The 14,132-nt window shown below is 44.2% G+C and overlaps 1 protein-coding gene and 1 non-coding gene across 7 annotated transcripts in view; both read left to right on the plus strand.

Moving 5' to 3' along the window:
* The window catches only part of ZBTB38 (zinc finger and BTB domain containing 38), a 75,927-nt gene extending 65,195 nt beyond the window's left edge, over nucleotides 1-10,732 (plus strand). For 4 of the 6 annotated variants that reach the window (XM_027091718.1, XM_027091717.1, XM_027091716.1 and 1 more), the window contains one exon: nucleotides 4,157-10,732. In XM_027091718.1, coding sequence (XP_026947519.1) covers nucleotides 4,157-7,750 — 3,594 coding nt within the window. In that variant the 3' untranslated portion in view covers nucleotides 7,751-10,732. Of the gene's footprint in view, nucleotides 1-566; nucleotides 2,142-2,376; nucleotides 2,657-4,156 lie in introns of those variants that run through there. The other 2 variants (XM_027091721.1, XR_003429729.1) reach the window with 2 other exon arrangements.
* TRNAD-GUC (transfer RNA aspartic acid (anticodon GUC)) lies at nucleotides 668-740 on the plus strand. The gene has a single exon. It is a non-coding gene; the product is annotated as a tRNA-Asp (tRNA).
* Nucleotides 10,733-14,132: the final 3,400 nt, after the last annotated feature.

Raw genomic sequence — 14,132 nt, forward strand, 5'->3', positions numbered from 1 at the left:
TTTTCATTTACTCTCAATGAAGAAATATAACAGAGAAGATCACTTTAATTTTTCTTAAGTCAAAGAATACTATTTTTGGTGAGAATGACTGCCTCCCCCCATGAGCTCATTTATGTCTTAATTCTAATTTTAGGGATATCGTTAAGTATGTCTGTTCAGAACTGTGGGTGCAAAGTGATTCTGCTTAATGTTCTTATCAGTTGCACAAACCAAACTGCCTGAAGGGGCCAGGCTGGGCTTTTTACTGAGAGAAGCCGCTTGGCGGTAAGTACTTGGACAGGTAGCACGTGCGTGCAGGTGACAGTGACACAGGGACACAGCCACGCGGTTGCCAGGCAGCCAACACCCCCTTCGCTGTCCAGTCTTCCTGTTTTTCAAGAAAAGATATGTTGATTTTTACGTTAAATCTTACTGGTTTTCAACGTGAGCTCAGTTTTTCAAAACCATGGTTCCAAAAACCATGGGAGTCAAACACAGCGTGTGGGGACCAGGTGTGCTTGTGGCCTACGATGGGTCCCCTCTGGCCTACAGACTTCTAACTTATTTCTTTGTTGCATGTTGGACAGGCAGAATATGGCTTGGAATTGCATCTTCAACAACTTTCACCGCTTTTTCACTTCGCATTTGCGGATTTGGATTCTTTGTCCTAAACTGTTACACTGGGAATTCCCTGGTGGTCCAGTGGTTAGGACTCCACGCTGTCACTGCTGAGGGCCCAGGTTCAATACCTGGTCGGGGAGCTAAGATCCCGCAAGCCGCATGGTGTGGCAAACAACAGCAACGACAAAATAAAAATAAAGTGTTACACCGACTCCTAGATTACAAGCTTCTTGAGGGCGTAAAACTCTCGACTGTGCCTTTTTCTGACTGAAATTCCTTTTCCTCAGCTTTGTCCATATCTGCAAGGTTTTGCTGGGCTCACACCCGTTCCCAAGCCCCTCTCCCCCCGACCCCTGAAACCTTCTCCCAGCGCTCTTGATCCTTCACCTTCCCTGGGAATCTGTGTTTTACGGCTTTTCATGAGCACATCTTATTTTCCCTGCTGTACCACAGACCTTTGGGGGCAGTATTTTTGTTCCTCTAGCGGCCCTGGCTTTTAGTGTCAGCCCCCAGGCCTGCTTCTGCCTGGTTGATATAAAACCACCTGAAGAGCCTCTGAGACAATGTGGGAAGGAGGCTTGTCAGTGTTTACTCGGTGTGCCTTTCCAACTTGTTATCATATGAATGTATTACTTATTCACGAAATAAGGTACAAAAGTACATACGGATTCCGGGGTCTCACCCCAGCTGTTCCAAACCAGAATCTCTGCAGGGGCGGAGTAGGGTCTATCTGTAAACCTGTACTGTTTTAAAGCTTCCCAGCTGATTTTGATGCCTAGCCAGGTTTGGGAACTACTGTCCCAAAGCGTGAAGTAGGTATTCAGTAAACATCTGTTCAACGGAGAGATGAACTCTTATCTTCCTGTAGCACTTAGCCTGATGCTTTGTACTTAGCAGTTGCTCAATAAATATTGGTCGAGGGAATTAAAAGTAAATTTTGAGTTCAGATACTAACTCCCCCGGCCTCACTTTCTTAGGTGTGGGTGGAGCCATCACTCCTTCCCAGGTTCCCGCTCTGTCTGGGGTGGATGGATTAATTCTTACCTGGACCACTAGGACGGCCTCGCTAGCTGGTTTGCAACCAGCTGGCCTCCCTCGGATCCTTTCCACACACTGCAGCCTAAGTGGTCCTGAGTGATTTTTTTTTTTAACTCAAATCTGATGATAACTTTTAATGATAACTAGTACTGGCAATACAAAACTTGCTGTGGGGAGTCCTCTAGAGCCCATTATGGTCTGGTCTGACCCTTCCAAACAGGAGAAGGTACGAGTCAGGAGAGAAAGTAGATCCTACAGGGGCCCGGAACAGAGAGACCTCAAGGAAGGCCAAACAAGCACCAGCCAAGTATGTTATTGATCTGTAAGCCAGTGAAGGGTAGACTGCTGCTATCCATTCAGGGTGAACCTTTCTCCCTTCAGGGCACAGAGGAAGCCATAAAGATCCCCTTTTTTTTAAGTTTATATTCTTTATTTTTTTGGCTGCATTGGGTCTTAGTTGTGGTATGCGACATCTTCATTGCGGCACTCGGGCTTCTCTCTAGTTGTGGCATGCAGGCTTCTCTCAAGTTGTGGCATGCGGGTTTTCTCTTCTCTAGTTATGGCATGCAGGCTCCAGGGTGGGTGGGCTCTGTAGTTGTGGCACGTGGACTCCAGAGCACGGGGGCTCTGTACTCTAATTGAGACGCGTGAGCTCAGTATTTGTGGCGCTCGGGCTTAGTTGCCCCGTGGCATGTGGAATCTTAGTTCCCCGACCAGGGATCGAACCCGAGTCCCCTACATTGGAAGTTGGATTCTTTGCCCCTGGACCACCGGGGAAGTCCCAGAGATCCCTTTTCATTTAATTTTATTTAAAGATTTAATCCCCCACATCCCTAGAAAAGATTCATGGAAGGTTCCACTTAAAGGCAGGGAAAACAAGAGTAAAAGAGCTCTCACTAAGTCAAGGAAGTGAGACAGTAGCCACATCAGAAACCTAGGCTCACCGTGGCTGCAACAGTCAATGGTAAACGTTAGTTCTAAGCATCCTCGTCTCGAGAATTAAGAGAGAATAAACGTGGTGAGTACATTGTTCTCATTATCTGAATAATGAAGAATTTGTTAGTAGAAATGCTCTTTTTCCAATGGCTGAATGAGATAAAAAGAAGTTATCGAATGGATTCTTGTATAAAGGACTGTCTAAATAACATAATGGGCAGAGCTTATAATCCTTACAAAAAGGTGAAAAGAGATCCTTTATGTGGCCATCTGGTCTTTTCCAATTGAATAAATGCCGTGGGCTAAACATTATACTCCAGTGCTAGGAATACATTGCCACTGGGAGTTAAAGAAATAGCAGCAAGGTACATGGCTTTCTGGACATCATGTGATTAGAGGTGGACTTGATGAATAGCTAGGTAGTATATCCTTTAGACCAAAGCGGGTATTTGGGGGGGGGGTACAGATTAAGTGCAGGAGTGATCCATTAGTGTGTAGTGGAATTAGTTTGGTGAGTTGCTGTTAGCATTTTTTAAGTGAAAGAGAATAGGACAGAACAGACTGCATCACACATAGTAAGGGTAAGTTTTAGTTTCATTTCTGTCTTAAGTCACTGTGTACCATGTATTTTTTACTGTGGGTAACTATGAAAGCCACTGCTTTGGATTGTCCTTCACTAGAATATTAGTGGGTTGGCTCTGGCCATTCTAGGCTCATTATAGAACATAGAGGATAACAAGACCTGAGCTCTGGGAACAATGGAGGTAGCATCCTCAGACCAGAACAAGAGCCATAGTGCCTTTAAATTGTGCTAATTTAGGAACCTGTGACTAGACACGGTATTGTAAACTCAGAAATATACTTTACTTGTTTTGTTTTGTTTCCTTTTTGATTGAACACCCCAGTCTACTTTGGCTGTGATAAAAGCGAAATCAGAAGGAACGGGATGGGTCCCCACAAGGAAGGGCCAGAGGGCAGAGTGCCCCTAGTGGTCAGACTTGGTCATGCAGACTGAGACTACACTGAGAAACCCTTCGGAGCCACAAATCAGGAATGGCTCCTCCAGTTCTTGCTTCTTTCCCGAGCAGCCAATGCCTTTACTCACAGGCACTGCTTACTTAGGGAAAACTTTTAAAAAATCATTTTCCTGCTTCATGAATTACGTTTGGATCAGATCATCAGGGCGATCTTCTGAAATAGATAAGGAGGCTTGTGGTAGGACCATGGCATTGCCCGACTCTAAGAGTTCAGTGCAGCAGCCCTGCGTGATGATGAGACCTTTAACATTTGGCCGGGGAACCTTTCTCCAAGCTACAACTTTGGAGAAAGAAGGAGAAAAAGTTCTGGGAGGATTTCCAACTATAACAACTATTAGCAGTGGTATGAGGAACAGGCTGGGGCAAGATAAAGATTAAACTTCTAAGGTTGACTCCAAGTCTTGGGAGCAGCAACAGAATGAGATTTTTTAAAAAAAACAATTATTTTCATACAAAAAACGTTTTTCAAAGAAATTGAAAACAGCCTACAAATAAAGGAGCTCCTTGTGGCAGGGTCTCTGACCATTTCTCTCCTCTTGTTTCAGATGACAGTCATGTCCCTTTCCAGGGACCTCAAGGACGACTTTCACAGCGACACAGTGCTCTCAATCTTGAATGAGCAGCGCATTCGGGGCATTTTATGTGATGTCACTATCATTGTGGAAGACACCAAATTTAAAGCCCACAGCAATGTCCTGGCTGCTTCAAGCCTTTATTTCAAAAATATCTTTTGGAGTCACACCATCTGTATTTCCAGCCACGTCCTGGAGCTGGATGATCTCAAAGCCGAAGTGTTTACAGAAATCCTTAATTATATCTACAGCTCCACAGTCGTCGTCAAGAGACAAGAAACAGTCACTGATCTTGCAGCTGCAGGAAAAAAGCTGGGAATATCCTTCTTGGAAGATCTTACCGATCGCAACTTTTCAAATTCCCCAGGTCCTTATGTATTCTGCATTACCGAAAAGGGAGTGGTTAAAGAAGAAAAAAATGAAAAAAGGCATGAAGAACCAGCCATCACTAATGGGCCAAGGATCACAAATGCATTTTCCATCATCGAAACGGAAAATAGTAATAACATGTTTTCTCCACTGGACTTGAGGGCAAGTTTCAAAAAGGTCTCCGACTCCATGAGAACCACCAGCCTTTGCCTGGAGAGGACTGACGTCTGCCACGAGGTGGAGCCCGTGCACACCCTCGCCGAGCACTCCTACGCCGTGTCTTCCGTGACTGAGGCTTACAGAAGTCTGCCTGTACGGGAACGGGACAGCAGTTCACCTGGGAAAACAGGTAAAGAAAACTGCGAAGCGGTTGCAGCAAAACCGAAAACATGCCGAAAGCCAAAGACAATCTCCGCACCCCAGGATTCGGATTCACCTCCAGAAAATATACCCGCCCCTCCAGCAACCAACTTGGAAATGAATCAAGAAGGAAGTCCACAGCCAGCTGCAGTTCTTTCCCTTTCAAAATCTCCCAACAACAACGAAGGAGAGGTCCATTTTCCCAGGGCAGATGAAAATAAATCCTCCGATGCCCCCACACTGCCAGCCACAGAGGTGCCGCCTCTCATTTACAATTGTAGCTGTTGTTCCAAATCCTTCGACAGCAGCACTTTGCTCAGCGCCCACATGCAGCTTCACAAGCCAACCCAGGAGCCCTTGGTGTGCAAGCATTGCAACAAACAGTTCAGCACCCTCAACAGACTGGATCGGCACGAGCAGATCTGCATGAGGTCAAGCCACATGCCCGTTCCTGGAGGGAATCAGCGCTTCTTAGAAAACTATCCCACCATTGGGCAGAATGGAGGTGCGTTCACAGGTCCAGAACCTTTATTATCTGAGAATAGGATTGGTGAATTTTCCAGTCCCGGAAGTACCTTGCCAGAAACAGAACACATGGTTAAATTTGTTAACGGGCAAATGCTCTACAGCTGCGTAGTATGCAAACGTAGTTATGTGACTTTATCCAGCCTCCGAAGACATGCCAATGTTCACTCGTGGAGAAGAACGTATCCTTGCCATTACTGCAACAAAGTATTTGCATTGGCTGAGTATAGGACAAGACATGAGATTTGGCACACAGGAGAAAGGCGGTATCAGTGCATTTTCTGCCTGGAAACGTTCATGACCTACTATATACTCAAAAACCACCAGAAGTCTTTCCATGCCATCGATCATAGACTTTCCATCAGTAAAAACACAGCAAACGGGGGCTTGAAGCCTAGTGTCTATCCGTATAAGCTTTATAGGCTCCTGCCCATGAAATGCAAGAGGGCTCCTTACAAGAGCTACCGACATTCTTCCTATGAAAATACTCGAGAAAACAGTCAGATGAACGAGTCTGCACCTGGTCCCTATGTTATTCAGAATCCACACGGCTCTGAATTGCCTACTCTGAATTTCCAAAACAGTGTAAACACCTTGACCAGCAGTCCAGCCATCCCACTGGAAACACCAGCACGTCAGGATGTACCCACTTCCACCAGTGCACAAAACGCAGAGGGTACCAAATGGGGAGAGAGGGGAGAGTTGAAAGTTGATCTGGACAGTAACTTTTATTCAACAGAGGTGTCAGTTTCTTCTGCTGAAAATGCCGTCAGTTCGGGCCTCCGGGCGGGGGACGCGCCCGTTTTGTCTGTGAGTAACGGCAGTGAGAACTCCACCTCTGTGATCAGCTACAGTGGCTCAGCCCCCTCGGTCATCGTGCACAGCAGCCAGTTTTCATCGGTGATAATGCACAGCAATGCCGTTGCTGCCACAAGCAGCCACAACCCCGCAGCCCCTTCAGACCTGGCTGGCAGTCAGAGCCCGAAAGACGATGGCAAACCCGAGCCAGACAAAGTGGGGAGGGTTGTCAGCAGACCCAAGAGCATGAAGGAGAAAAAGAAAACCATCCTGTGTAACAGGGGAGAAGTACCAGAGGAGTCCAGATACGTTGCTGATCCTGGAGGGTCATTGAGCAAAACCACAAATATCATTAAAGAAACTAGTAAAATTGAAACTTACATCGCAAAGCCTGCTCTCCCGGGAACCTCCACAAACAGCAACGTCGCGCCCCTTTGCCAGATAACGGTGAAAATCGGGAACGAAGCCATCGTGAAAAGGCACATCCTAGGATCTAAATTGTTCTATAAAAGAGGGAGGAGGCCCAAGTACCAAATGCAGGAGGAGACTCCGCCACGAGAGAGTGAACAGGAAACCAACAGAGACAGCCCGATCGGGCTCTGCCAGTCCGAGTGCGTGGAGATGAGTGAGATGTTTGACGATGCCAGTGACCAGGATTCCACGGATAAACCGTGGCGCCCTTACTACAACTACAAACCCAAAAAGAAATCCAGACAGTTGAGAAAAATGAGGAAAGCCAACTGGAGGAAGGAGCATGAAAACAGGAGCCCGAGCAGCAAATGTAAATACCCGGCCGAACTGGACTGCGCAGTGGGGAAGGCTCCCCAGGAGAAGGCCTTCGAGGAAGAAGAAAATAAAGAGATGCCCAAGTTGCAGTGTGAACTCTGTGACGGAGACAAAGCCTCGGGGGCCGGGAATCAAGGGAGGCCCCACCGGCATCTCACGGCCAGGCCTTATGCGTGTGAGCTCTGCTCCAAGCAGTTCCAGAGCCCCTCCACCCTGAAGATGCACATGAGGTGTCACACGGGAGAGAAGCCGTACCAGTGCAAGACCTGCGGACGGTGCTTCTCGGTGCAAGGCAACCTACAGAAACACGAGCGCATCCACCTGGGCGTGAAGGAGTTCGTCTGTCAGTATTGCAACAAGGCCTTCACGTTGAATGAGACCCTCAAAATCCACGAAAGAATCCACACTGGCGAAAAGCGATACCACTGTCAGTTCTGCTTTCAGAGTTTTTTGTATCTCTCCACGAAAAGGAATCATGAGCAGAGGCATATCCGAGAGCATAATGGGAAGGGCTATGCCTGCTTCCAGTGCCCCAAAATTTGCAAAACAGCTGCTGCCCTTGGAATGCACCAGAAGAAACACTTATTCAAAAGCCCAAGTCAGCGGGAGAAAACAGAAGGTGACACGGGCCACGAGAACTCAAATCCCCTGGAGAATCCACATTTCATTGATTCAGAAGACAGTGACCAAAAGGATAATGGACAAACCGTTGTTGATAATGTCCTTTGAATGGTGATACTTGGAAAAATCTTCGAAACTATAAGTTGGTGGGTTTGGGTTTTTCGGTTTTTTTTGTTTTTTTTTTTTTAAGTTAGCCGTTTTCTTTTGTTTCTGTTTAATTTTGTTCACGTAACAGTCATGAAGGAGTGAAATGTAACAAAGAAAATCTCATTTGTGAAAATTCCAGGAAAAGGATCCTAATATCTACTTTGGGTTTTAGCATTAACTTCATGCAAAGTACACAAAAACAAAGTAGCTGAATCTTCCAATATCCCAAGTGACCTGTGAAAGTTTATGAAGTTCTCAGCTATGATATTTCTGCCAGTCGGGGGAAAGAAAAGAGTTTAATTTTAGCGTAATTTAAAACTTTCTAATAAGTGCTAATAGGAACTGGCTGCTGAACTGTCTTTAGTCACTGGAGAAAATAAGGGTCAGATGTCATGAAAATGTCATCTTCATAAATAAGTTCAAAGGTAAATGAGCTATGACAGTCATTATTCCCAACCAGCTTCTATTAAAATTGTTTAAATTAATGGATACCTACGAAATAATATAGTTGAAAATACGTGTGAAATGAGTAACCCGAGTAGGACATTCATACATTATCTAGAAGTACTTTTCTGCAACACAAACCTTGTAAAATACATATATAAATCACTCTAACTTTTAACTGTCCATGTCCCCTGTAGTGAATTATAATGATGAGCAATAGATCTGCAAATAATGAGGACTGATGTAAAAATCAGTAGAAAGCATTTTGAATATTACTTAAGAGCATGTGTATGCTTTTAGATGGAATGCTGTTCTCTTGAAGTTATGGCTGAGCTGTTATTAGAACTGGTCTACTCAAGTCACAGAAAACATAGGTCATGCCTTATCCATGGGGGAGAGCCTTCCCAGAAGTTACCTGTGGTTACCTGTGCTGTGCTGTATATTACTTTTTAGTGGCCTCACTTCAGAAAATGAAGAAAGGTCAGATTCTTCTGAAACTCCCTGCAGTCTTCCATCCATCACAAGGCCATGGACATGGAGGTCTTTCCAGGTAGATTTAACCAGTCTCAAGGGTTCAAGTGAAACCTGACGCCTTCCGTGCCACTGAAGGAGTGTCCAGGAAATGTAGCGCAAAGCATGTGTACGGTGGTGAATTCCCAGGCGCTTGAAAGTGACAGAAAGCCCAATCCCTACAATTGTTAGCCTTCTTGGAGATCATGCAGCCCACAAGCACATACTATTTAAAAAAAAAAAAAGGACAAGAGAAACACACACCCCCGCCCCACCCATTAATGACTTGAGGGGGCAGAGGGAGTGATGATCTTCCTTGCCTCGAACAGAGCTTTGTCTTTGGGGGGTGGGGAGATAGAATGTGGAGTGACAAGGTTCCGTCACTTACTGATATGACTCAGAAATACATCCACAAACCAGATGCCTTGTCTTAATGTTTGCAGACATCTAGCCCGCTTGCTAAAAACCACTTCCGTTTTTAATGTTCTTTTATGCTGACCCACACCATCAGTACTGCCCTCAAAATCTAACTGCCCTATAGGCTATTCCGTCATGTGGACTAGGTTCCTGGGAGGCTGGAAGTCATGAGTCTTACTTTTTAAACTGCCAGAATAGGAGAGAGAGAGAGAAAACGTTCTTACCCTTTGATGACCAGTATGAGCAGAATCTGGGACCCGGTTCAAGGATGACCTGCAGCCATTCATGTTCACGGGATGTGATAGCTGGAAACCCAAGATGACCCAAGGTTGCAAGGTTACCATTGTGAAGAAGTAGCTCAAAGGACTCCAGATCCTCTCTCCAAGCGTTGTGATACCTCCATGAAGAAGACTTAATAAGGATTGGGGTGGGCAAGAAAGCATTTAAACACCCAGAAAAGGACATGATCAAAGCTGACCTTTTTATACTGTAGTACTTTGCTGTTAAATAACCCCAGTATTGTATTTGCATTTATCTTTTGTTCATCTGCTTTCACTTACAAACAGTATTATGTAATAGAGGAAAATGGAAAAATGCAAACGAGTCCAACTTTATTTTATACATTGTATATATGTATACCTGCACTATTCATTTGGGTTTTGTTAAAAAGATAGTTGCAAAGGGCCTAAGAAATTTTGAATTGATGATTAGAAAATTGAATAAGCAATCCTGTGATCTACTAATTTGTTTTATCTCAATTAGGCTTATGGATCAAGGAGAATTACTGTGTGTTTCAGTCACTTTGATTTGAGGTAACTCCAAATACAAAATGATTACGTGTACTGATGTCTCCCAGCCCTTCCATGTGGATACTTTTTAAGTGGACTTGTATGCTGATAATTCTAGACCAAAGTAAATATGGCAGAATATTTATACATGAAAAAAATAATTTTGCAAATATTTTCTATAATTGTATTATTCGTTGAAAATGTTGATAGCTTGTGTTAGTTTCAGGGAGGGGTGTATATTTTGATAAAAAAAAATACTTGACTTTGTAATCCTGTATATTCTATACAATTTATAGCAGAGCCGTTTTAAGACAGCCTTGTCGCATTTTTTGTTAATTGTGAAAATTTTATTCTAAGTGATGTTTATGCATTGAGTACATAACGACCAACTAGAATTAAAGTAAGTGTGAACAGTGAACATACTGTATGCTGTACAAGATATATTGTAATTTGCTGTTTTAGCATCTGTATTTTGGTTAGAAGATATTATTAAATACAGATGTTAAGGGTTGGAAAAGTCTAATTTTATTTTTAGAACTAATTGATATAAATTTGTTTTTGCTTGATTAAAATAGCTTATTCCTATGTTGTCTCTTCTTAAACGTTTTAGTGTTAATTATTTTGTGCAGCCAAGCAGCTATTTCATCTGCGTGAGTCACAGCATTGTTTCACATATGAGTCATTCAATATATTTCTGTTTCCTTTCTTGTTTACATTCCATGGTACCTGCTTACATGCTTAGGACTCAAATGGAATATGACATTAAAAAAAGCAGAATAAAAGAGACTGAACTCTTGTTATCATTTAGTGCTTTGGAAAGGCCGATCTTACGATAAATCAGAGCGTTGGAAGTATTCTGCTCTGGACATCCACAGAAAACAAATTACACTTATTAACTATCAGGTATTCGGCAGCGTTCTTTCCGTGGGCTATTTCATTCAGTCCTTTCCCGACAACCTTAGGAAGTAGACCCCATTATCTGCACTTTATAGTGACATTGAGCAGATCCCACAGCCAGACAGTGCCAGGATCGCAACCCAGGGCTGCCTGACTCCAGAGCCCATGTTTTTGTTCCTTCTCAGCATCTTAGAGGGAAATGCTTAACGTAAACTCAACGGAGAGTGAGGAAAAGAGCTTGTGATGCAGCTTGTGATGGTAGTTGTCACAATGACAGCTGTAAAGAGGCTCAGCCTCCCTGGACTCAACTCTCATTTGCTCACTGAGGCCTCAGTACTTCGGGCGTTTGGTTTCTCTGATATTTGAGGATATTGCCCTATGAACTCAGTTTGTAAGAGTTTGTCCACTTTTTTTTTTTGAATACAGGGTGAAATTATACTGCTATTATAAACTAGTCATTTTTCACATAAAGAAAAAATCTGTCCCGTCATCACTTGCAACCTTAGCTAATTATCTGCAAATACAGGCAGTCACAATGGGTGATGTGACAGGAGGGCCAGTGGCTCAGGCAGCACAACCCATCAGCAGCACAGGGAAAATAACTCAAATTTCCAGCCCTAATGGCTGGCCCATAGCATCAATTTTGTATTTGAAGAGCAACCCAAACTGAATTCTCCAAAAATTCTCTTAACTCCTCTCTGCTAAAAGGAACTTAATTATCTATCAAAACAACAGAATTAATATTGAAAGAATTCGTAACAGTTGGGAAACAACTGGATTAAAAGCATAAAAACATCACGCAAAGCGGTCCTATTTGTACATATTCTTTGAATGATTTCAGGTCTTCTCGTTCCTATCGCTCACCTTCCTCTTTCTTCATCCCCTATTGACTGATTTGGTTCCACTTCCTGTCTCTTATCAGTTCCTTTTTGCAGGGGCAGCTCTTCTTCCATTTCAAGTTCCTCCTTACCTAAGAACTCACCTCCCACCCCCCATCCTGGACATCTGTTAATCAAGCTCCTTTGACCCCTCCCTCCCTCCCCAGTTTGCATCCTTTGACCCTGATTCTTCAAGCAAGATGGTCAAGGGAGCAGGCAGGTTGACTCGGTGTGCAATTTTTAAAACCTTAAAACTCAGCACTCCAAATTTAGACAACTAAAGAAGAACCGTTTATAACAGAAACGTGATTACATTTTTATTATTTCATTCTTGACATCTGAGATATCAAGTAATTCTATTTAGAATATTATACTGAGAAGTCAGAAGCATGTTTTTCAATCATCTTTGATGACTTCTGTGTAATGATGAGTATTTTGTTCCTGTTCCAAGAAACTTTGGTACGTATATTTAAAAGATGTAACATGCTAACTTACAAAGAATTTTATTCATTTACTCAAAATGTGCTGAATTTTAAGTGTCGGGCATTTTGTCAAGCCTACAGAGATAGAAGAGGTAGCCTGTGACTTCAAGGAACTTGAGTCCGGGGAAGGAGGCAATAGATGATTACAAGATAAGCCCTGAGCTCCTAGGGGCTCAGAACCAAAGCTCCTAGCTGGGGCTGATGGAACCTGGGCTTCCCAGTCAGGACAGGTCCAGGTAGCTGTGACTAAAACAAAGAAACCACAAGTGAGTGTAGACCCCGCAAGCCTGGGGTGTGGGGTGGTGAGACAGGAGAGGCCTGTTAAGGACACATCACCAGGGCCTCGGGGGCGTGCTCTCTAGCCTGAGAATAGAAGGACCATAGCAGGGGTTGGGGGGAGAGCATGAGGGGCTGAGTGCCAGGAGATGAGGTCAGAGAGGTGTGCCACAGGTCCAAGCAAGATGAGCCATTGTAGGGCTTAAGCAGAGAGGAAACCATCTGATGTGTTTAAAGAATCTCGCTCACTGCAGTGTAGAGACCACAGGACGAGGCAAGGGTGGGTGGGGAGATCAGATGGGAGGCTGGGACCGTACAGGTGAGAGATGACAGTGGTTGGGTTAAGAGTGGGTGTAACGAAAGCGGTAAGACTAGGTCACGTTCTGGATAGATGATTTTTAAGTCTTTAAAGAAATTCAAACATGCAAAAGTGGAATAGTACGATGGACCCCAGTGAACCCGTCATCCAACTTCAACAATCAACCATTCACAGCCAATTTTGTTTTATCTGTACCCTCACCTGCTTCCTCTGTACTGTGTTATTTTGAAGTAGATCTCAGACATCATACCGTTTCGTCTGTAAATACGTTCATATTTCAGAATGTACCTTTGTTAAAAAGTAAGCGTTTTCGGGCTTCCCTGGTGGCGCAGTGGTTGAGAGTCTGCCTGCCGATGCAGGGAACCCGGGTTCGTGCCCCGGTCCCGGAAGATCCCACATGCCGCGGTGCGGCTGAGCCCGTGAGCCATGGCCGCTGAGCCTTCGCGTCCGGAGCCTGTGCTCCGCAACGGGAGAGGCCAAAAAACAGGGAAGCCCCCGAACACAAAAAAAAAAAAAAAAAAAAAAAAAAAAGCGAAATAATTAACAACTGCAATAGACGCTGTGAAGAGTTACATGGTGCTATAAGAACATCTAATGGGGGGACCTAACCGAGTCTGGGAGTCCAAGGGACATCCTTGAGGCAGTAACTTCTGAGCTGAGAGCTAAGGGATGAATGAGAGTTGAAAGGGGAGAGGGTTTCCAGGTGGAGAGAATAGCATGTACAAAAAGTCTGCTTCTAGAGGGAATACAGTGAGTGCCCTGGAATCAGTGGTGCAAGAGAGATAGGTCTGAGATGATCCTGGAGGATAGGAGCCAGGCTATGCCGGCCTCCCAGGTCATGCTAAGGACTTGGATCTTATACTGAGAGCAACAGAAAGCCACTGAATTGTTTCAAGCAGATTAGGACACAAAGAGGTATTTTCATCAGTTTTGTATTGTGAAAAATCACTGTTGCTGAAATGTAGAGAATGAATTGGAGGACGGTAGTAGCCGGGAGTAGAGCAGTTAGGAAGCTCCTGCAGGCTGGAGATGATGGTGGTGTGGATTGCATACAGGCAGTGAACATAGAGAGAAGGGGGAGGATTTGAGAGCTATTTAAAACATCAGCAGGACTTGATGTTGGATTGACATGGGAAGGAGGGCTAGGAAAGGTCCAGGATGACCTTTTGGTTTCAGAACTGTTGAAACTATGGGAATGTAAGATGTCCTCTACGAAGCTTGCATAGAAAAAGAAGACAGAATCCCGGAAAACACCACTTTTTGAAAGATGAATTAAATAAAAGCCTTTAAAGGCTGAGCCAGAGAAGGGGCCGAGAGGTCAGAGGAAAATGG

The sequence above is a fragment of the Aethalodelphis obliquidens genome, unplaced genomic scaffold (assembly GCF_003676395.1).
Source record: "Aethalodelphis obliquidens isolate GAN/ISIS:26980383/991018 unplaced genomic scaffold, ASM367639v1 scaffold72, whole genome shotgun sequence".
NCBI lineage: Eukaryota > Metazoa > Chordata > Mammalia > Artiodactyla > Delphinidae > Aethalodelphis > Aethalodelphis obliquidens.